Source organism: Tachysurus fulvidraco, chromosome 17 (genome assembly GCF_022655615.1).
Source record: "Tachysurus fulvidraco isolate hzauxx_2018 chromosome 17, HZAU_PFXX_2.0, whole genome shotgun sequence".
NCBI lineage: Eukaryota > Metazoa > Chordata > Actinopteri > Siluriformes > Bagridae > Tachysurus > Tachysurus fulvidraco.
Genome location: NC_062534.1, coordinates 11,823,881 through 11,848,408, shown reverse-complemented (window position 1 = coordinate 11,848,408; position 24,528 = coordinate 11,823,881). Strand labels below are relative to the sequence as shown.

The 24,528-nt window shown below is 39.5% G+C and overlaps 1 protein-coding gene across 5 annotated transcripts; it reads right to left on the bottom strand.

The window, feature by feature from the left end:
* Positions 1-209: 209 nt before the first annotated feature.
* On the bottom strand, positions 210-24,322 carry afap1l1a (actin filament associated protein 1-like 1a). 5 transcript variants are annotated; one of them, XM_027136162.2, is made up of 20 exons: positions 12,879-12,955; positions 12,721-12,765; positions 10,494-10,619; positions 9,137-9,220; positions 8,962-9,044; positions 7,948-8,059; positions 7,622-7,720; positions 7,007-7,215; positions 6,583-6,762; positions 6,254-6,355; positions 5,273-5,351; positions 4,862-5,014; positions 4,197-4,411; positions 3,936-4,078; positions 3,791-3,848; positions 3,324-3,429; positions 2,678-2,845; positions 1,645-1,820; positions 1,436-1,558; positions 210-1,147 (listed from the first exon to the last, which is right to left on the bottom strand). In XM_027136162.2, the coding sequence occupies exons 2-20, from the start codon at positions 12,752-12,754 to the stop codon at positions 1,118-1,120; spliced, it is 2,280 nt and encodes a 759-aa protein (XP_026991963.1). In that variant the 5' UTR covers positions 12,755-12,765; positions 12,879-12,955; the 3' UTR covers positions 210-1,117. The 5 variants fall into 5 exon arrangements, with proteins under 5 accessions (XP_026991963.1, XP_026991964.1, XP_026991965.1 ...); XM_027136163.2 differs by lacking the exons at positions 12,721-12,765; positions 12,879-12,955 and adding an exon at positions 24,167-24,322; XM_027136164.2 differs by lacking the exons at positions 12,721-12,765; positions 12,879-12,955 and adding an exon at positions 23,636-23,807.
* Positions 24,323-24,528: the final 206 nt, after the last annotated feature.

Sequence of the window (24,528 nt, the reverse complement as noted above, 5' to 3'; positions counted from 1 at the left end):
ACTCTTGATTTAGTTCAATATTAATATTCTCAACAAGGTAAGTCTCATTCATGTTTTTGTAAGCTTTTTGCAGGCTATGGTTTCAGCAGCCAGCTGATGTGAAGACAATCCTGCAGAAACATCCTTATCTTTATTTGGGGTTAATCAGAATAAGTGTGTCAGACTACTTTTGAACATGAGCTTTTCAAAGGAATGCATCCCGGCTATTGTAACTTTTTGTATGATTTTAATTTCACATTGAGGCTCGAAAAAACCTTGCCCTTTTAACAGGTGTTGTATATCCATTGTATATACATAACTGTGGTGTACATAAGTTGAACACAAAGCTTAAACACAGACTTTCAATATGGCTTTAAATGATAAGCAAATCATGGAGGAATTTCCAGTCTCATCTCCAGTCTGAAAGTATGGACCTTCAGCAGTATCCTCTTATAACTGAATATAAAGCACTAGGAATTTCATCATTATTTACAAGTCTTCATAACATTACTGACATAATGGCACAAATGCAGCTTTGTTATTAATGAGTAGTTAATACCTGCCTCTGTGGGGTAAACATACATGATTAAAACAGTGGAATCGCACCCAAAAGAACCTGTATTTTAGAGGCATTTATTATGAATGACATGGAAGTAGAATAAGGAACACAGTCCATAAAGTGCCATTGTTATTCCTGTTGAAATTGTAGTCTTGGAAACAAAGTGAGAATTGTGAAAATATCTGTAAACGTCTTGTTAGTGTTGCAGCCTAAATTAAGGTACAATATAATTAGCACCATTTATTTTTTACAAAACCAATACAAAAAATAAATGAAAACAGCAGTCATCTGAAAGGAGAATTTAAGTAAATGCAAAATCCTGCAAAATGTGATTTTACACAGCTTTCTTCAATATGCTCATTAATCAACATACCACCCATACTACCACTTTCTAAAAACAATCAACTCCCACTTTCATATTCAACATTTAATGTAAATAGCCTGTGAAGCAACAAACTTATTCAAAAGGAATATATTTCTGTTTCTCTACTATGATAATGTTTGTATTGTCAGTGATGCACATAAAGGATGCTGCAGATTTTTGTGTTCAGGTGCACAAAAAAGACGTCCAGGAAATATTCAGCACTTCCCTTTTTTAGATTCCCATTCCTGAAACAAAAGCCACATAATTTTGTCTCATAAAGAAAGGTAATGAGGCATGCATCTGTTTTAATAAAATTGCAGATATAACAAGAATTTAATTTATCTATGAGATGACACAAATTTATATTGGACACTTCTCGGAATTCTAAAAAAATAAGATTCTACTGATTAACTATTTGTATTAAAATCCAGTTTGAATCTGGGTGTAAATATAATCCCACTTTAAAGATGCAACAAGCTGCACATGTTGCATTGTTTGTGTAATATAGATTATGGTACAGAAAAAAGGTTTACCTTGGCTTTCTGCATAACGTTTCCCTTTGTAGATGCATAGATGGATAGGGGGCGCTTTCTCATTTCAGAGGCACAGTTGACAGGAATTAATGACTCGGTGTATTGTACCTCAGTTCTTGGAGCCTTTTTATAAAATTATCAGTTAGAACAGTTAGATTTGACATAATTCTGAAGGTAGTGCAGTTTAGACAGCGAACATGTTTTTGTACCTTGCTTAATGGTTTGGTGATTACAGGTGCTCCTAAAGCTCCACCAACAAGAGAATTTCTCAGATTCTCTTTAACCTGGGTGAGTTTAAGTTCCAAGTTAACACGTTCACTTTCCTTTATTTGGCACCTCTCCTCCAGCTGGGCCACACATTCCTCAAGTACCAACCGTTGTTTATCTATACCAAATACACTATTATTATTACATATTCTTCAGGGCAAAAAGACATTAACAGTCATGGGAAATGTGCACACAGTGGCACTATCTTTCTTATTAACTAAAAGTAGTAATAAAACAATGTCTCAAATTCAGCATAAATCATATCAACAGAATGAGATGGCCTTAGTTAAACTAGTTAGTTAAGTGAGTGACGTGACATACGGCTAAGTACAGTGACCCATACTCAGAATTCGTTCTCTGCATTTGACCCATCCAAAGTGCACACACACAGCAGTGAACACACACACACACCGTGAACACACCCGGAGCAGTGGGCAGCCATTTATGCTGTGGCACCCGGGGAGCAGTTGGGGGGTTCGGTGCCTTGCTCAAGTGCACCTCAGTCATGGCCGGCCCGAGACTCGAACCCACAACTTTAGGATTACGAGTCAGACTCTAACCATTAGGCCACGACTTGCTTAACTAACTCTCATACTCAGATCGTTAGTTAAATTAGTTTTAAGTTTTAGTTAACTTTCACCCTAGTAAAAGCTTTAAAAAAGTTTATTTGTTTGGTTTCCAAGTATACTTCGTAACTCTGTTTACTACAGCCAGAAGATGGAGCTACAGATTCAATTTCCATTCCATTTCTAGGAGAAAACATATTTATTTATAAATATAAACAGGTTCTGTAATTTCAGAATGTTTCTATCCATTGAAATTGTAATATTCCCCAAACTCTACTTTATTAAACTATACGCTTTATTAAACTATACACTTTATTAAACTACACAAAACCACAAATAAAATAGTTGCACATGTATTGTTGTTGTGATTTGTTGAGGTAAAGCCTTAAGCCTTAAATTATTTCTTCACCTGTGGCCACCTTCATTCTCTCTTTGGCTTCTCGTTTTTCCTTTCGCAGCAACACGAGTGCATTCCTGATGTGATCTTTCTCTTTTTCCAACTCTTCTTTCTCACTCAGGTAGCGGCGTGCATCCTCCTCAGCCCGTGTCTTCCCATACCTTCCATACTGATTTGCGTCTGAAAGGTAAAAGGCCAGATGTCAGGTTGCAGACAAGTGTGGGAGGATGGAAAAGTGACAATGCTGTGGCAATGATGAGGGTGTTAATGGCAAAGACACAGGGTGGGGAAAGCCATATATCAAACTCAAGTGCCTTATAAATCTCAGGTTGCATCATTTGCCTGGGCCATGCTGGAGAGGTCTTTTGAAGTGACAGTGTGGGAACGCTCTCTGACTGCTTTGAAAAATGGTGAGAACAAGAAGCTTTGAGTATGCTTGTTAAAATTCCCTAGGTCCAGGCATTTTACCATCTCTTTAGTTTGTTACCCCTTATTGACCATGAGAGAGCTAAAACCCCCAGGAACATACACCAGTACTTTAAAAACATTTGCAATTATATACAATATATAACAGCTATACAAAACCATCACTGAGAATGTAAACTCACAAATTTCATAAAAATAATAGAGCACCACATAGACAGTTGGTGTGACTCACTAGAGCCGTGACGCTTAACGGTGATCTGTGGCTTGGCCATACTTCTGTCGGTACTAGCAGACCGGCGCTTTAATAAATATCCATTCTTCAGCCTCTCATTCTCCTGCTGTATGACAAATCAGAAAAGAAAATTGTCAATGATTATGATTCTAAGAGCAGTCTTTGGTGTAGTGAAAAATAGGACGGTGGCTGTTTCTGTCGAAAAGTTCAGGAGCCATCACATGCATGCACATGTTCAGGAGAGATTGAGGGAATATAAGATGGGTGTTTTTTCTTCTTTTCTTATTCATCTAATTTAAAAATTTTTCTTGGAAAAACAGGTAACTGGTTTCATATTTTGATATATATGCCTGAGCTATGCTGTGAGACCTCAGTCAGCTGCAGACAGGGAGGGATGGTATAAAGTTTCATACACATCAAAGAGAATTCTCTGCCTACAATCATGCTCAATATAACATTTTACACACCTGTGTGTCTTCATAAGGCACCTGATCATAAGTGCTCGACTCTGTGGAGGTAGCCCATCTGAACAGAAATGAAAAATTAAGCACTCAGTGAATGACAGTTTCAAACCATTCATCAATGATTCATTGATGTTTTTTGGTTACTTACAGAAAAGAGTTACGGGCAGCTGTACGAATATTGGCGATGGTCTCCACATCCACATAGTCATAATGCAAGCACTCTGGATCAGCAGAACCACTTTCTGCTAGAAGAACTCCTAGCCAACGGCCCAGTTCTTCTGAGCAGCTTGCCTGACACAATAAATAACTGACAAATGAACCTCAAACCTTTGGTAATGTAATCCTAGACAGAAAGTGATAATATGAGATGGTTCAAATAAAAGTATTTGCCTCCAGAAACTCTCTGTACCTCCAACACTGCCACCTCAGTGCCACCTCTTAGTATTCTGAGTGCAAAGGGGTGCTTGGGCCCAAGGCCTGGCACCACTTCACAGCCACGTAGGATAATAGAGGTGTGTGGACTCCGCCATGCATCAACTTTCTCCTGGTGAAGGTGGAGTGAGCCGCATCTTACACGGCACCACTGTTCCTTCCAGCACTTGTTCACCAAAACACTCAGAGAGCCTGCCAGAAACACATAATACATACAGCAAAGATGTGTATACAAACCCAACTTAATGGTTTTATACTCCATTTCTATTCTCTGCTTACCCAAACATTTAATTTTATTAAATGACAGTTATTCCCTCAAAAACTGTCAGTCCTCTCTAAGGACTTTAATGAGCATAATAACCTGCTGCCATTCTACATTTAATTGTTATATAGTATTTTTGGAGTTTTATTTTACTTTTGGCTGAATGGTTTTGTATTTTTACAGGATCAAAGTGTTCTCATATACACATAGGTCCTAAAAAATAACACTGATATGCACAAGATTATCCCTAGTTATCAAAGGACAAGCACAGTGTGGAGTGACTGAATTATAATTGAAAATACAAATTGAATTATAACTGAAGGAATTTCAGTAATACAGCAGCAAGGAATAGTGTAATAGGAACAACTGAGTCTTCTTACCACAACGAGGGTCGTCATCCAGTGATGGTGACTGCAAATCTCCAGGCAGAGGTGGCTTCCTTTTGGAAAAGCTAATGATCCTAGTAATCTTGCGCCCTGCTGCTCTGCTCATCGTGCCTGTTAATTCTGACAGAGCAACCCGCTTGGGCTTGCCTAAATAAATTATAAAATAATGTTAGCAAGAGAATTTTTTATGCTGTAAATTTAATGATGCTGTAAAAATTTTTATCATTTATACAGAGCTCTTATATATACATCTGAAGCAACCTCTCAAATTGAAGCAAGTAAATGAATACCATTCTAAGCTTTACCAGAAGCTATTTAATCATACTATGTATATGTATAATTTAAAAGTTGAAAATAATAGAAGTAAAATTTACTTGCAGAGTTTTTAAAGAAAGAGCAACTTACCATTCTCCCGGCTATCTCGGCGACCTTCAACGTTAGGGATGCTATCTGAATCTGAAGCATGTTTCTCACCCGACAATCTCTAAAAGACAAAATCATGTCATGTTAAATGCACAGTAGTTAAACCACACTCATCAGGAACAAGCACAAGCAAACTCAAATGTCTCATCTCAGTGTGTCTAGAAAAAATTGTCTTTGACTGAGAAAGAGAGACAGTAAAAAAATGCATGGCTCAAAGCTAAAGATATTGTTAACTGGGGTGCAAAATAATAGCGCTATCTTCCATACTTTGACATTTTAGACTTCCTATACTCTCAAACATGTACATAGGGACATAAACACTGTCTGCCACCCGCATTAACTATTTTGGAAAATGTTTTTTTCACCTCTATAAAACAATTTACTACACTTAATGTGACACATCTTAATCCTAGCATATGGTTGGAGTGTATGGACTCTTCTTAGCAGTTAACCTTCCAGCCACTGTCACCTTACACACAAACACACAACATTGAATTTAACATTAGAGATCTAACTGCACACATTCTCATATTCTTCAACACAATAAAATGTTGAATATTAGATGTAATTTTGCAAAGAAAATGTTTAGGCTACTATAAACAAGAGTAGATCGTATAGATAAAGGTTGTTATTCGATTGTGCCCTGGCACTCCGTCCAGGGTGTATCCTGCCTTGAAGCCCAATGATGCCTGATAAAGGCACAGGCTCCCCGTGACCCGAGAAGTTCGGATAAGCGGTAGAAAATGAATGAATGAATGAATGTTATTTGAATGTTTATGGTGGTTTCAATAAAATGATTCGGAAGAAATTGCATAACTAAGACATATAACTCTTATTTTAACTCTTAGGACTTCATTGTTGTTCTTTGGGTGTGGTTTCTAGCCAGGACTGGTAAAAAATTGAATAAACAATGTATACACCAAAAGCCTAATCAAAGCTTTTTGAAGCGTACTACAACCCTACCTTGTAGAAGTCTTTTTCTGGCTCTTTTTCCCTTTTTCTTGGGATCATGGGAGAAGCTGAGATGTCTAAAGTATTCCCCAGACTGCTTACTTCATGCACCACCTACATCCCCAAACAGAGAAGCAGCACATCAGCAGATTTAGGATATGGATTTATTTGGCTACAGATGAGGAGTCTCCACCAAAGGAATCCTTTCTTGTGCAATATTATTTCTGGCTTGCATTCAGCATATTATGCTGTATGTGTATTATTAATACACAGTTAAACACAGTTCTGATTGTATGACCTGAAAAGTAATTTTTTAATGACATGAAGAAAAACATGCTCACCCGCAGCCATTTTTCAGCCTGTTCTTTGCTTTGTACAGCCAACACCAGAGCCTCTCCACCTGGCAGAGAAAAGCGAAGCTCGTGCTTCTTCTTCTTTCCATCCTTAGGCACATATATGACATTGCACAGATTAAGCGGCAGGTCCATATAGGGAGACTGGTCTTTGGAGCTTTTGTAACACTGGAAAGAGAAACCAGCAATGTCACAGTTCAATAAATCAATAAGTGTACATAAAGCAGCACAAAAGGCAAAACACAATACCATGCCAAAATTCTACAATAGCTCATAAAAAAAGATGACAGGATTAGGTTTCTCGACTGACTTTGCAATATCCTAAAATAGTCAATATAAGCTATCAGTAATCATTAGTGCTAAATGGAATTTCAGGTAAAGTATTACAAAAGCAAAGTTCAGCATTTCCTACCTGAAGTCTGTTCTCACGAATAACTGTTAGTTGTTTGGCCCACTGACCGAAGCGCTTCTTCTTCAGCAAAAAGGCACATATACGGCAATCCCTTACAGGGGCCATGGAGTTCTCCTCTGAGGGCCACTTGTGAGTTAAACGCTGACTTCTTTCCTCCTCCTCTTCATCATATGACTCATAGGAGCTGCTCAGAGCATCTGAATCATTATCTGGGAATCAAATATTTATAATCAGAAAACAAACTATTATTGATAAATACATGAGCCAAACTATGAATGTAAATGTAGTCTTGTGAGAAAAAATGTCTGGAGTGAGTCACAAGGTTGGTGGGAATATAGTTAATAAGAAAATTCAGTTTTAATTTCTGAGCCATTCCTGTGTAGGGGAGTGAGTCTGTGTGAGGCTTGTCTCAAACATTGCTTGTAAACATTTTCTGGCTACCAGAAAAGTACAAGACACACTAATGTCTATAGACTCATTACAAAACAGTAAAGCAAATTTCATTTTTAAAAAACTAAACAACTTTAAAGACTGCACTAGATGTTAAAACTGGGATAGGTTTTAAATAATTATAGATAGTGTTTTATTGAGAATCAACACGTAATCCACAATTACATGAGTTTTTGCGCTGCCGGTTCATGCTGACATTGTGACAGTTGTTGTCTGTGTCTTCATAGTATCCGTCCTCAATAGAGTTAGGAGGACTGGAGCTACCTAGATTTCAGAGAAGTTATGTGGTAAAAAGAAAGTTACACTTAAAAGGTAATGAAATATGTATTAACCCAGTATATGGTGTATATGCACTGCTTTATAAATATAATTACAAATGGCTACCTAGATTTACCATTAGTTCATGCATTCAAGAAACTACATGACCTAAACCATATGACTAATAATGTTTATTTAATTTCATGCAATATTTCTGGGTAAGCAAAACTCACTGCGGCTGGTTATGTATTCTGGCACAGTACCAGGACTAAGAGGTACAGCCTCCTCATAGTAGTCCTCTGGAGGTGGTGTGGTAGGTAGTGGAGGTGCTGAATCGGGTGTAATCTAGTCAAAAAGCAAGGGGCAATCATTCTACCAAAAGCATTTACATTTCCAGCATTTAGCAGACACCTTTGTCCAGAGAAACTTATATTTTAACAAAATTTTTTATACAACTGAACAATTGAGGGTTAAGGGCCTTGCTCAGTAGAGGCAGCCGAGTAGACATGGGATTTGAACTCACAACCTTCCAATTGGTAGCCCAACACCTTAACCACTAGGCTACCACATCCCCTTTATACACAGAAGCACTTTATACCACAGAAGCCCCACAATACTCAGTAAACCACCTGCTTCAATTACAAAAAAGTTATGATGTAATAATAACTTCATTTACAGCAAAGTCTCAGTCTCTTGGTTGAGGTAACCAGGTTTTGCTGGCCAGCAGAATTCATAATGACAAAAGTCCTAATAGGTGCTTTTCATTGTTTTCACGCTACATTTTATTTCTGCAAAATATCCACAGAACATGATACTGATATGAGATGCTTTAATTAATTTTTATTTATTTTTATTCATTTTAATCTGAATTGTGCAGGTCAGCAGACATGTGTTTGTCTTAAAAACCTTTTTCCAACATTGAAAGAGTTTCATCAACAATAAAGCTTTACAAACATTATACATATATAATATATAACATATATAATAATATATATATTATAATAATAAACATAACATAACATATAATATATATAACATATATAATAATATAACATATATATATATATATATATATATATATATATATATATATATATATATATATATATATATATAATATTAAATTATTATTTTAAATTAGATTTAGCAAAAAAGAAAATAATTTTTAGTGAAGTGAATTACTGAAATTGTATCTAGAAGAGTGCCAAATGCTGAAGCAAATTTTAAAAAAGAAGGTGGCACCTTACAGGTTTAGATGTAGACTGGTTTGAATGGATTGGGTCTTTCTTCTGTTCTTCTACTTCTACTTTCAGCTCACTAAGTTTGCAGTCTGTTAAAGGAATATGTACACATTTTACTGCATAATAATGTCATCAACAGTGAATACTGAGTCAAATGCACATCAATGCAAATTTTATTTACCAAAGTTCTCAAAAAGGGCTTCCACAAAGCTAGTGCCATTTCTGCAGACAGAGGTGTTCATGTACATGTATTCTGGTCCAGTGACTAAAAATATTGTAAAAGGAGACAAAAGAAAAGCATGATTAACTTAACCAAAGGCTAAACTAAAGGTTTTGGGTGCACCTTTTTTTTATATAAAAGTTACATTAAATAATTAAAATAGGGCAGTATCCTGATTTAATGGAAAATAATTTAGATCATTTTACAGAGAATGAGCTTCCCTTATTTTTGACCTTCCCATATTTAATCTATATAAACTTACCAGGGAGATGGCCTATGGCAACATTAACAGATCTGCAGGAATATCTGGCAAGTGCTCTCTTGCATGATCACTCCATACATGTGACTTCTTCTGTGTTCTTTACATGTCCGGAGTATAACATATGGGGTAGCTCAACATAGATTGGGTAGCTATGAGGTGGCTACACAGAAGCACTTTTTCATAAAAAATAAATAAAAAACAAACAAACAAGCAAACAAACAAATAAATAAACAAACACAAAGATCATCTAAATTACAATATAGAATGTGCTGAAATGTGTTATGGTCTTCTCTTTGAGCATAATTCTAAAAGATGTGTTTTGTGCAAAAAAAAAAAAAACAGTCTGCTCATCATCCAAAGAACTCCTTAGATTTGCTTCCCTTCAACTGGGTCTGCGATTCTAGTCAACATAGGTTAAATCATGGCTCAAACACCAATCTATTGTAACACAACACCTATCTGCCTCTTTTAGACTGATTCAAGGCACACATCCAAGTCAATATATATATGTCTTCAGAAGAAGATTGTCAATCTTTGGAATGGACCAGTCAGAGCCCAGATTTAAATCCTATCAAAAACCTGGGCACAGGAAATCACGTTTTGATAAATCTTGGTCATTCTTGAAGGTAAGCGTGAAATTAAATTACCAGATAAAGATGTGCTAAACTAGTAGACGCTTACCCAAAAAGGCCGAAAGCTGTTTTACAAACAAAAGGTTCTTTACCAACAGTAAGTATAAGTTAAGAAGTGTGTATGCCAGGTTATTGTAGGTAGCTTTTTCTCAATAAAACATCTATGTCTAAGCTATTAGTTTCTATGTCACAATAAATGTAGGAAAAGTTGAGACATTATTATCTCGGTTTCATATTTTTAAATAAAAAACTGCCATTTTGACAGGTATATGTAGACCTTTCACCCACTGTATGTCTGGCCATAAGCTGGCTACAATCTTATTTAAATTTGTTATATAAGAAGCTATTAATGTGAAAGATTAATGTCATTGCTTATAAAAATATAACCTTTTTGTTGTGTTCTCTATTCACAAATAATAACCACCTGAGGGTTTCAGCTGTTTTAGGAGGTTCTTCACAGCTCGTTTCTTCTCCTCCGTAGCAGAGCTCAGGGTCTCATGGTCTAGCAGCTTGAGCAACACATTCAGTTCAGTCACCAAGAGTTCCATCACTAAGGGGGCAAAGTTCAGAGTAAGTAGTCATGGGTTAATTAGTCTGCAAACATTTAATAACCACAGTAAACCAAAGTAAAACAGCTCTCTGTGGAACACCAGTGACAGATTTAATATACTCTCACAGTACTAAAGGCTGTCTAATTTTTAAGTGCTTTCTGTGCTGGAGTGAGGTGAAGATGCACAGTTCACTCTTAACTCTATATTCCAAGAGAGTACTTCAATATGGTCATTAGAAAGTATACACAAGGTTATTTGGCTCCTAACTTTCAACATGCTTCAAACCTAGAACCCAAAGCTCTGTTCAAGATCTTAATGGTATTGACATTTTTCCTGCTTGTAACAAAAACCTCTCCCCACATGGAGGCAAAAGGCAACACTTTTCACAAGAAGCTAGTCATTCTCAAAAGTTTTGACCCCCCCCCCCCCCCCCCCCCCAAAAAAAAAAAAAAAAAAAAAAAAAAACCACTCCTGAGCTCAGAATTGAAAGGGTGGTCATAGTGCTTGCATGACATAAAGAAATGGAAGAATATTGGAAAGAGACGCCTGATCTGTTTCCATCAGGCAGCTGCACACTGAACTGATTAAACTGATTAAAAAACTGAAAGAACAAACATGATGATAGGCAGCATTCTTTTATTTTCCCTAGTGTCACTTTTGATCTGTCTAACATTACTTGCTGCTGACACCAGCCTTGCAGAAAAAAAAAAGATATTTGTAAAGTTCAGAACACAAGTCCTCTCAAGTCCAGTGAACTAACATCAGTTTTCTCCAAGGGAAAGGTGAAGAGTTTACAAACCACACAAACATATTATGCTGCATCCACACCCATTTGCCTGAACTTATTTATTAGAAATATGATCACTAAAACTGTCACAGTCCATAGACTACAATAGCTCACAGAAAGCCTTTGTTTGTTGTTGCCTCACCTATTGCAAAACACTGCTCTGCCTGCCATCGTCCCCTTTAGCTGCCTTCAGGGCAGACTCCAACTTGATGTATGTAATGCGAAAGTGTGCATTTCAATGTTTAAACCTTCAAATTCCCACTTGTTGGCCTAAGGCCTCTGTATTCACAAAATTAATAGTCTACTTTGACTGCCCTGAAAATGAACTCTACCAGGAGATATGACTTTTGAAATGGGTTATATTCAGGTTAATTCTCACAGAGGGCAAAAGTTGACCTGGTTACAGAGACATTCTATGATTTTCAATAAAAAAGGATCTTCCGGGGCTAGTTACCACCAGCTTAAACAACACCAAAGCAGTGGATGCATATGATACTCATAGCTATATTTCTCAGTAGGAGAGATCAAACATACTGAGCTTTTCTCTTCTTTTAACTCAGCTTTAACTTTATCTTCAGCTGCACCTGTGGAGAGTCACTTTCTGGGCCAAAGAAAACACAAGACTGCATGCACCCTCTCCTCCCAAAAGCTACACATGTGGTCTTCTCTGATAATATACCACATCAAAAACTGTACTGAGAACACAGAAATGGACACCAAAGCTTCAAATCAAGTCCAGATAATTCACAAAGTTTGTTGATTGGACAGGAGTTTGCTGTTTTCTTTCATACAATCCAGAATGTTCTCTGCTAGTCAGTGTCGTTGAGTTCACTCGTTTTTCACTCGCATTCAAAGAACATTGGTAGCTGCCCTATACAAGCTGTACTGACAAAATTAACTTTAGAATAGAGTTTCAGGAAGGAAAATGTGATTTCCCCACAACTGACCAAGTGCTCTGGCACTCTCAGACTTGTACAATAGCTGAAGAACCTGAGCACATTCCATATCTTTCTAAAAGCTGCGTTCAACAACTTTCACCTGAAAAAACAGAGGCAGCAAAATTGAAATAGCAATTCACTTGCTAGTGAGAACCACGGAGAACAACCCAAGAATGCAATAAACAACTAGGTGAAACATTCTATATTGCTTATACATGCGTAAATAGTGTCACCTCAAACTGGGTTGCCACAAACCACAAAAGTAGTAGAAACAACTTTATATTAGAAGACATTTAGTTACATGCAAGACCCTAACATGTAGTACATCAGTCCTAGTATTGATTGATACTAATACTGGAATAATGAAACACATACCATTAATTGCTGTAGAGGCAGCCAGACCCACCATATTCTATCAAACTGAAGAAAGTCACACAATCATCCAGAATGACACTGTAAATTAAATATTACTAGACAAAATAACTGCAAACTGCACTAGGGTCAGACAGTAATTGTAGGTGTGTTGCTATCACCTTTCTTTCTTACAGTTCCTCCCACTCTCCCACTCCCTCTCTTCCTCTGATTCAAAGATGTCTGAGGATAGCAAACAGGGGAATTTACCCTCCCTATTTGCTCTGATGTATCAGTAGGGGGAGGGTGTGTGTGTGTGTGTGTGTGTGTGTGTGTGTGTGTGTGTGTGTGTGTGTGTGTGTGTGTGTGTGTGTGTGTGTGTGTGTGTGTGTGTGTGTGTGTTTAGGCAGGGGAGGCACACAATCCCCCATTTGCAATCCTAATGGATCAGGAACCAAAGACAAACCTTGTGTAAACATGCACACCTCCCCCTCAAGACTAAATAATAGTTCTGAGCTATGCCTGATCAGCTAGAAATTACTTTCATTTATGTGTTAAAATGGTCTTTATTTCATACCCTATTCAGAATGCCACTATATCCCTGAACGTTTTGAGTAGAGGGCAAGGTGGTTGTTAGTGTCTGGGATTATTATTATTGGATTACACATGCCACAATGCACTCAGTCGAATGTAATGCATGAGCCACCAGCCTACAAAGAGTAAACTCAAGACTACCTAGCATGATTAGACATGCCAAATATTTCAGGGCACACTCATGCTTGTGGCTCACAATGTGTACACACTAGCAAGCACACTCTCAGATAATCTCTTTCTATCAGTGACTCCATCGCTTTACCTTTAAAAGCATGACATCAGACACTTTTCCAGCCCTTTACACAGTTAAATATTCCTGATGGCATGTTCAGATCTGTCTTGTTGTAGGTACATTTGAGACACTGTAAGATAATGCAAATAACAGTCAGACAGTAGATTCTACCACCCATAGCAATTTTGTGACTATAAAGACAATAGTTATTTACAATGTAATATACTTAATAGGGCAAATTTCTTAGAGATGAGAATTATTCCTTTTCCAAAAAAAGACAAATTAGCATGAACAAATCTTTGAATTGTAATTAGTCCATTATATATAACACACTTTAGATATTGTTCGATATTATGTAAACTGGCATTTATTATCATACTAGAGCTGCATGGTGACTGAACACTACACTTTACCCCAACTGATATACACTGATCAGCATTACATTGAATAACCTCATCATAACCTCATCAGAGATGTTTTCTTAAACACACAATGTCACGTGTCACATCAAAAGAACAAGGCCTACTGTAATGAAATCACAAAAACAATCCAGCCCAGGAGATGAACCCGACAGCTGCAGTCCATCCATATTAAAAAGCACTAAATGAAGGCTCAAAGCTGAGTGTTGGGTTTCTCTGTGTAATCCCCCATAGCTTTCCCTCATAGCGCATCAGATTTCTGAGATGACACCTTGCTTTATTGCTCCAAAGTCAATAATGAGAAAAATCCCTCCAAAATAAACTTTGGATCCCCATCAAATACGAGAATGCTGCAGCATAACAGATGTTTTGGCTGTTGCAGAATATTTGCTTTGCCCCCTAATCTGATGTGTGCCTCCATATGATGGACATAACAAAGCATCACCATCAATAAGTCATAACCATCAATATCATGTGACATCAACCTGGATGCTAGGACGTTTAGTCACATTTTACTTACAAAACTATCAGGAACATGTCACTCTGACTCATTCAGGTAACAGATAAAGCTACAATGCTGTTTTTAGATGGGACTGATACTATGGCCAAACTTGCTAGATAGACTGATAGCATTTAATTGAAACTGTGAAAGTTGTAACTGTAAATCTAACTTTATAATCCTACTAACTATACAACACAAAATATCTCGTACTGAATTCATATCATGCTTATATCAACAGCATCCATCAGACTGATAGTCAGGCTGTAATTCCCAAAGAGAAATTATAAAAATAAAACTTTATTATTTAGATATAAGCTTTTCACAGAAAACCCTAAGAACCGAGAAGTTATTTGTAGGGCTATAGAGTTTTGATACATTTGTGTTTAATATTATTCTTAGGTTTTGCTTTTCAGAATTTTTTTCAGAATTTTTTTTGAGGTTGAATGCCGAACATACACACCGCGTGTCATCACAATAAGACATTTTTTGGCTTAGATAGAAGACACTTCCTGTTTCTCTGAATTCGCCATAACTTAGTCACCTCGCCATGGCAGCACCGTTCGAGATATCAAAAATCCCTTCGCAATTTAGCAAATGCAACGTCTCAGCATCAAGTTGACCACTTTTGGTGTCAATCGCATGAATGTCCTAGGAGGAGTATTTAAAAGTTCACCACATGCAACTGTTGTGACTGACACACTTCCTGGCGCCTGTTGGTGGCGCTATGTCCGAGATTCACAATAGGCACATCGATGCGATCGGAATCCTTGGCCGAACATACACACCACGTGTCATCCCAATAAGACATTTTTGGTACATTTTTGGTCCATTGGTACAATTATGTACATGTGCGTACATAATTGCCCGATCTGTGCACAAATGTTTGTTTTTGCATTACAGGGGGTGCTATAGAGCCCCCCTGCCACGCCCGTATTCCAGCCTTTGCCCAAGCCTAGTGTCGCCCGACTCTGACGTGTGTGCCAAATTTCAAGAGCTTTCGAGCATGTTAAGGGACCCCAATTGGCCAATGTGTGCAATAAATACATAAATAGATAGATAAATAAATAAATAAACCCTAGCAAAAACAATAGGGCTTCGCACCAGCATGGTGCTCTGGCCCTAAATACTAAACAAGTAAGACTTTCAGAGCTTAGGTTTTCAAAATTGAACCAAGTTTGAATTAAAAAAAAAACAAAAAAACACATCACCACTATTTGATGGAGGAATTATCTTTTTGGGCTTTTTTGCAGCCACAGGTATTGGAAGGCTTGCTTTCATTGAGAAATAAATGAATACTTAATACCAGTTTACATTTGTCTCAAGAGTATACTGGTATTAAGTATTCATTTATTTCTCAATGACAATGGACAATGATCCAAAGCACACCAGCAAATTGTCCAGACCCCAACCCCAGCTGAGATGCTAGGATGTGAACTTGGTGAGTTGTGCATAAACAAATCCCTTCAAACATCAATGAACTAATCCAATGTTGTAATGTGGGCTAATATTTCCCCCAAAACAATGTAAGACAGAAAAATACATAAAGAATCTATATGTAATTGAATTATAGGGGATCAGCATATCTTTTTCTTCCTGTCCATGGAAACATGAGGAAATGTACATATTTCCAGGTCAATCAAGCATCGCGTTAGTTCAGGCAGGCCACGCAGTAAGCTGCATCAGCTGCTAATCAGCCGTCCACAGGCGCACCAATCCAAGGGCGCAACGACTTCCGTCATTTCCTTCCTTTAAATCCTCGCCTGCGAGCACTCCTATGCATCGCCGCTGCTGCGATCCAACCTAGCAATGCTGCTCGCTATTGTACACATTTCAGCTACTATCAGCGCGCCACTCCTCTTAATATGTCCGATCCAAGCTCCGAAGAAGACCCGGGCCCTACGGAAAATCTTCATGGCCCATCAGTTCGCAGAAGCCCCCGTCTGGCGTGCATATCGCCTCCACCGATCGCGGCATGGCCCGTCGAAAGAATCCTTGCGACCCTGTTTAGCCATAATATCCAGGCGCCGCTCAGTCTAGACCACGGCCAACTGTTCCAGTATTTCCTGGAAAATATCCCAGAAGTACCTCCGACCCTACCTCCAGCCCCAAGAAGGCCACCGCAAAAAGAAAGCACTGCTTGCGCGCAAAATACCCGTCAGCTCCAAAAAAGAGGACTGTTCGTCCCGACTTCACCCCACCGATCTCTGAAGATCCCATGCTGACAGCCCTCCACAACATCCATTTTTCCCTCTCCAATCTTGACGCCAGGATCCAAGCCTTGGAAAAGCTGCCTCCGCCCGTTCCCCCTACGGCCACCGCATCTATGACACCTGCTTCGCCAGCCCCCGGCGCTCCCACAATCTCCTCACCAGCCCGGCATAGACCTAAGCCTCCTCCCCCGCATCACGCTAGCGATGGCCCTTCCAACTCCTACCGCCAGCACCCCCTTCTTTCCACCTGCAGCTGCTATGTCTCCCCCCCTTCGCGTTCCAAGCGCTGTGCCCAGATGCCTCTCCTTCAGGCCTGCCCTGCCCAGCATTTGCCCTGACCTTCCTCAACTAAGCTCTACCCTGCATTCATACCTCTCCGCAGCCTCACTGTACATGAGATCAAGCTTAGCCGAATCCACATTAAAAGCCTACGACTCCACGTGGTTTCGCTTCGCCAGCTTTAACGCCACCTTCTCAGCCCCCGTTCTGCCTGTCAACCTCGCCATCCTGAGCGCCTACGCCGTGCAATGTATCCAAGCACAAAAAATGCAACCCTCCTCCATCAAAAGCCAAGTCGCAGGCATCCAATTCCACCTAAGGTGCTTGGACCCGTCCGCATGCAGTCTGCTGGGGCATCCGTCCATCTGCCTGCTCCTCGACGGCATCAGACACCGAAAGGCGCAGACAAACGTCTCCCTCTCACCCTCCCTCTCGTCAAAAAACTGGTCACTAGACTGAGACAGGGTTGCTTCAGTCCTTACCAGGATCTTCTCCTGGAAGTGGTGTTTCTATGCGCCTTCTACGGTTTCCTCAGGGTGGGTGAATTCACGACACGTAACAACAAATTCGACACCTTCCACGACCTCACGGTGTCGGACATCACCCTAGACGAACATTATTTTTCAATTTTCCTAAAACACTCAAAATCCGACAAACATTTCAAAGGTATTCCCGTTGCAATAACTCGTACGAACCTCGCCACGCTCGCCCTGGGTGACACTTCCCCTACCGTCTCCGCTATAGCTTAGTGGGTATGCAACATGCGTTGTCATATCGCGCGGTGGGGGCATATGCGTTTTAGCAACAGCTGTCGCGATTACGCTGCAAGCCAGCCCAGCGCGACGCATCCTCCACATCTCCACTAGCTAGTGGACCCCAACTCTAGTCCATCACGAGGCAGGGCCCCCGGTCCTCCCTCTTCCCACGACCCACGCATACCTCCGACCCAGCCTCGCACACCGCATACCACCCGCTCGGCCAATACGCCCAATCACGTTTTGCTGTCCCGACGCCACGCATCAGTCATGTTGGGGGGTCCCCCTCTGGCATATGGTTTTATTTTGGGGGTCTATTCATTCCACAGCTGCTGCCTCCCCACCCTGTCCATGCATGCGCACGGACGGGCGCGCGGGAAAATTCTCCCAGAACAGAACCATCCCGCCAACTTCCCGCCAACACTAACCATCCCGCCAACACTAAATGCTCTCATCCTTCATTTACGAAGTGGTCCTGACTGAAATCAAGCATCGCGTTAGTTCAGGCAGGCCACGCAGTAAGCTGCATCAGCTGCTAATCAGCCGTCCACAGGCGCACCAATCCGGCACGACTTCCGTAATTTTCTTCCTTTAATTTTCTTCCTCGCCTGCGAGCGCTCCTATGCATGCCGCTGCTGCGATCCAACACCCTCCTCCGGCCCCAACTCCTCCAGCCAGAACCTCTCGCCGGCACCGATTAACCGCTTCGCAAAAAAAAAAAAAAAAGGCAATTTCGGTTCTGATTCTGAGCGAAAGGGGGGGGGTCTTTTCATTCCCCAGCTGCGGCCTTCCCGCCCCGTCCATGCACGCACGGATAAGTACACTGGAAAATTCTCCCAGAACAGAACCATCCCGCCAACTGTATGCACTCATCCTTCATTTACGAAGTGGTCCTGACTGAAATTAGTTTAACGTTCAAGGCTGCTTTATGGCTGCATAAATCTTTCTAAAATGGCACAATTACATCAATACTTTATTAGCAACTCTATACCCATCGGGGTAGACTTTTTTTGCTCTCAAAACAGCCTCAATTCATCATGGCATGGATTCTGCTAGATGCTGGAAACATTCTACTGAAATTCTGGTCCATGCTGATATGAGTGCATCAAACAATTCTTTCAGATTTTTCAGGTGCACTTTCATGCTGCCAATCTCCCATTTCAAATGTTTACATCACAAAAGTGTACTATCAGATTTATATCTGGTGACTGGGAAGGCCACTGAAGAACAGTGAACACATTGCCATATTCATGAAATCAGTATGAGATGACTTTGTGAAATTATGCATTTATTGCTGTTTGCAATTCATGCTTTTGGTATCAGTGTCTGAGCTGATACGTCTGTCTCAACAGGAAGATTTTGAAGGTTTTCTGGAGATTTTTCCAGTTTTCAACTGTCTGTTTTGTGTGAGCCTGTGCCCAGTTTCATGGTTACTGAGGCTACTATTGCTAGTAGAAGGCCTCCTTGTGGTTGGAGATACCAAGTTCATCCCATTTATACATGTACTGTGGCAGAATTATGAGCACGATCCTTCATGTTACCTGTTTAAGGATTAATCAGCTTTGAAAAGTCATCCTTTGCTTAGCAGGGTGCAAGAAGCTTTGATCGTTTTCCTCTTTCTCATTATGGCCCGAGGCACCATGATTACAAATAGTTATTATATTGCACAGTATAGATATATTGTACATTACTCTTCCTTCATCGTTGGGGGGGTTGGGTACAAGGATACAAGCAAAAAAAGGAAAATGGAAAAATAATCCTTATAGGAGGCATTAACAATTCATTATTCAGTCAGTAGTGAGGAACACTTCATGTAAGACACAATCATAAAAGGCACCTTTTCAGAGAGGTTGATTTTTTACAATGCTTGCAGTCCCAAACCTTGCCTTGGTCAGAGTTCATGTGCAATTTTATCCAGAGCCGCCAATGATCAAAACCACACCACAGAATGATTTCATTGAAGTGTGGTACGATTCTCACACACACTTTCCATCAAGTGTTACGCAGTGAATATACCGCTGCACTGTATTCTGGATTTAAATTTTTTTTTTTTTGTTTGTGTCGAATAAACTTCAAAAGCAAGTTAAAGAGAGGCTGGGGAAGGAACAGCTTTTCATAGCTGCTATAAAGTGATAACAGGAAAGAATCTAAAAGCTGGTAAAAGCAAGTGTTTTATCAATCTTTCTGAGGAATAAAGGATGAAGACATATGGGTCATATGCATCTGGAGAGCTGCAGCAATCAGAAATAAAGAATATTGCTTTATAGATGTAGTGTATCTTAAAATATGTATACTGTACATGATCATCTCATCATCACAGTACCTGTTAATATATTAGGCAGCAAGTGAACATTTTGTCCTCAAAGTTAAAGAAGGAAAAATTGGCAAGCGTAAGGATTTGCGCAAATTTGCCAAGGGCCAAATTATGCTGGCTGGGTCAGAGCATCTACAAAACTGCAGCTCTTTTGGGGGTTTCCTGGTCTTTTGTGGTCAGTATCTAGCAAATGTAAAAAAAAAAGTAAACCTGCGATGCAAAGTGATGCATGTGAGCAGCAAAGGTGCCGTGTGGCCTGATCCAACAGATGTTACCGTAGTTCAAAGTTAATGCTGACAAAGTTAATGCTGGTTCTGATGGAAAGGTGTCAGAATACACAGTGCATCACAGTTTGTTGTGAATGGGGCCGTGTAGCTGCAGACCAGTCAGGGTGTCCATGCTGAACCCTGTCCACCTCCAAAAGCAGCAACAATGGGCACGTGAGTATCAGAACTAGACTGCGGAGCAATGGAAAAAGGTGGCCTGGTCTGATGATGGATAACTGGGTGCACCTGCATCACTCACCCAGGATGCACTATGGGAAGAAGGCAAGCCAGTGAAGGCAGTGTGATGCTTTGGGCAATGTTCTGCTAGTAAACCTTGGGTCCTGCCATCCATATGGATGTTACTTTTACACATACCACCTACACAAGTGTTGTTGCAGACCACATACACTCCTTCATGGAAACAGTATTCCCTGATGGCTATGGCCTCATTCAGCAGGATAATGTGCCTTGCCACAAAACAAAAATGGTTCAGGAATAGTTTGAGGAGCACAACAACGAGTTTGAGGTATTTAATTGGCCTTCAAATTCCCCAGATCTTAATCCAATTGAATATCTGTGGGGTTATGAAGAACAAACAAGTCCGATCCATGGAGGCCCCACCTCACAACTTACAGGAATTAAAGGATCTGTTGCTAGCACCTTGGTGCCAGATATCACAGCACACCTTCAGGGGTCTAGTGGAGTCCATGCCTGAATGGGTCAGGGCTGTTTTCGCAGCAAAAGTGGGGGATTAACACAACATTACAAAGGTGTTCATAATGTTATGCCTGAACAGTGTACATATATACTCAGTGCGTGTGTGTAATATAAATATTAAAATTGGTATATACATATTTTTTCTTTTTTCCTGCCTAGGTATGTACATATTTTAAGAGATATCAGTTGGTGATGAAGGAATGTAGAATTTAGGGATCCTGGAATTAGTGCTTTTAAGTTTTCAGAGTTTAGTGGCACTGGGGCCTTCAGGTTCCAGAATTTAGAGACCCATCTATCAGCTATGAGTCAGCTATCCCTAGACAAAAAGAGCTTTCATTCAGTCAGCCTAATTAATATTTCATATTGTCCAAACCCCTATGAGTTCACTCTGCAACTATGCCTTATATTGGCCATTGCTTCTTCCACTGTGAAAAACTTCAGTGTTCCACTGACAGTATTAAGTCTGTGCAGAGTCATTTAACATTGTGGCTGCACAAAGACTAGAGGTTCTGTCTGGAAATATATACAGAAAATAGCTCAAAGGGAGTGTGTGTGCAGCAAAGTCAGAGAAAGCAGAATTCCCCTCACTAGGGTGCAGTCTTGACCCTTAACCTCTACTAATATATCAGCTAAGAGAGGAAGCTTCTGCTGAGAAGAAATGTCTAGAAAGTGTTCAGGCCACTGCAGCTATGCAATGAGCCAAACACTTCACAGAAAAATTCATAAATCATTTCTGTAGTTCATACAAGGCTCAACGTTACCAGGCACTTATAAAGTCAGCATGTTTCCTCTAGCCTCACCTTCAAATACACCCAAAAATGATGTTTAAGTGAATCATTGTTCCTCAGTGTAGCCTTACATATCAGCCTGTCTGAAACAGTATTGATAAATCACATGAGATATGCTGACCCGCCCTGCAGCTGCAGGCCTATTGTGGACTTTATTATCCAGTTAGGCTGAACAAGATCTTGAAGCAAACGTATAACCTGATTAAAAAAGGTGCTGATGCTTGTAGTCCACTGTGCTCTTGGTTTGCAGAGTATCAGAGGGCAGAGAATCACTGTGACAGAACCTAAGTGTGGGCATGTTAGCACAATCAGAACTCACTGATGATGTGGTATGGGATTTGCATATTGGCACAGTTGGCATGTGTAAAAGACAAAACTATCAAAAGCAAAATAGAAGATCACAGTATAGCACCCCAAAATATCACAAAGCTGCTCAGTTTTATAAACAACCAATGATAGGGTTCAAACAACTTTTGTTGTACCTCAGTTGACTTTTTCAAATCAATCTTAATTGAAGTGTATTAAGACCAAATGCCTTATTGCAGAATACTTTGTGCTGAGCTGCAGACCTGACATGCTTGCAAGAATTGTGACATGCCTAGTCTTGCAGCTAGTTCCATACAGAAAACACACTTTCTTTTAGTGCTACATTCAATAAAACAGACATTTAATCACTCCCTGGCTAAATAAAAGATAGCAGATTTAAGACTGAAGCAGTAGTCTTCACATTTGATTCACATGTCATTAGGAAATTTACAAGAGAAAACATCTTTTTTCTTAACCCAGATAAGCTCTTCCATACGCTGAAAAAAGACCAAGGAAACAATAAATATGATTCAGAACTGCTTTTACAAATAAAAAGACAATCCTACACATTAAATAGCTCCATAGGGAGAGCCTTTCCCCTTTACGCCAACCTGATACACTCATGTAAGCCACTCATTATGAACCTCACATGCTGTTATCTATCCTGCTTGGTTATTTGCTACTAGTTGTTTAATGATTCACATTTAATTTAGTTTCTAACTAGAAAAGTAAAACAAACAAGATAAGATATATGCACTGGCCCTGCTGTTAGTAATAGTACAAAAAAATTGAACTCAAATTCACCTGAAACCAAAAACAAGCAGTTCTAACAAAACTCTTCAGACTATTTAAAAGAAAAATGAAAAAAGGGAAATAGGCCCCAGTTCCCATGAAAATAATCAATGTGGCAACAGGATTGTTTAAAAGTAAAGGCTGGAACAACATGCATGCTCCCTTGGGGACTTTTTGCTCATTCTCTCTAGTCTTCATATAAACAGACTCACTCTATCAAAGAAAATGAACTAGCTAGGCTAGGCTGAATTCCAGAGAAAGACTGCTTGACATACCTACAGTAAATGTGACAGTTTTTTCAGTCTTAATGTGTGGGGTGTTTTCCATTGTGTCTAATTGCCAGTGGACAGAAAAATATGATTTATTGTATGAAAGGAAGTATAGGTTTCTGTCCCAGGTTCAAAAATTTGATTTATAAATTGATTTATTTTCACTGGAAAACCCCCCCACAAAGTTTTAATATGTTGGTTTTAATGAGCCTGAGGCAGATATCCTTTTTGGAACTAATAGCAAAAGCAAAAAATAGCACACAAAAAAAAACAATGTTTACACTGTGAATTTTCTTTTTTTGCTCAAACTCTGTTTATGCTAACTGTATATTTAGTGAAAGTGAGCAAGTTGCTTTATGCAGAAATGATTAGGAGGAAAACATTTGTTATCTGCTCCTGTGCAGAAACAAAACACCAACATTTCCCATTCACTGTGCCAAGAAAGCATTTACCAACATAATGCACTTAATTTGTTATTTTTTAAAATTATACAAACCTTTGGTTTCTTGTTATAAGTTCCTGCTTCATGAGGATAAGCTTTTTTCATTATTTATAAAACAGGGTATTGGATATCCCAGCCTAGTTTAGAGTCACTTAACCACTCACTCACCCAGGCAATTTTATTTTTTTAGGTGTTTTGACTCAGGTGAGCTTGAAGCAGTACCTATGGATGAAACTGCTCCTGAGCGCGCCCTCTATTTAAGGGTCACAAACAGCTGTATGCGCATTGGCACCTCTGGCTGCTGAACTGATAGATGAAGGGAAAAAGCTAATCACACAGACTGGGTCACCTTCCTATTCCAAAGTATTTTGTAATGTTAATTCCTTATCGGAATAAAAGTTTTCGACAAGACGGAATCCAGTACCGTTTGGTGACACTCCAGCAACATCTAAATAAATCCATGAGCTATATTCTTTCTAATTGGATTTCTGAGACCTCACGCCACCTGTTAAAACGATTTTGCAATTGCAACCACAAATCACCCTCTGTGTGGCAGGTTAACTATGATAGCTACAGTCTACTCACCTTTCTCATCGTTTCCCTCCATGTATGGAGCGTCATCTAAATATCCTTAACTTTTCTAACATGTGCATTTTCTTCCACGCGCACAGTCACTATAACATTACTAGCTTTCAACCCAAACATCCCCATTGTGAATATTTGAGCTTCCCATCTCCGCGGCTCCTGGGTCCTAGTGCATAGTTTTGGCCGTTTTGAATACCATCTGGCGCCTGTGTTTTCTTAATACGTGTATTTATTCATCTTTACTTATATTACATATACATCAATTGGCTTAAAATCTCGCGACAACATTTATATCTAATTATTTAGAGGATTGTACAATAGGATTTATTTTGCAAATGATACTTGGTATTAATTAGTGACAT

What these genes read in the sequence shown, in the direction of transcription:
- afap1l1a (XM_027136162.2), bottom strand. Translation starts at nt 12,754, where the DNA reads ATGGTGGGTCTGGCTGCCTCTACAGCAATTAATG. An exon ending in CAGAAAAAGACTTCTACAAG is followed by an intron (nt 5,352 to 6,253) that starts GTAGGGTTGTAG and finishes TTTGTCTTTTAG; the next exon opens with AGATTGTCGGGTGAGAAACA. An exon ending in CTGAGGTGGCAGTGTTGGAG is followed by an intron (nt 4,079 to 4,196) that starts GTACAGAGAGTT and finishes TTATTGTGTCAG; the next exon opens with GCAAGCTGCTCAGAAGAACT.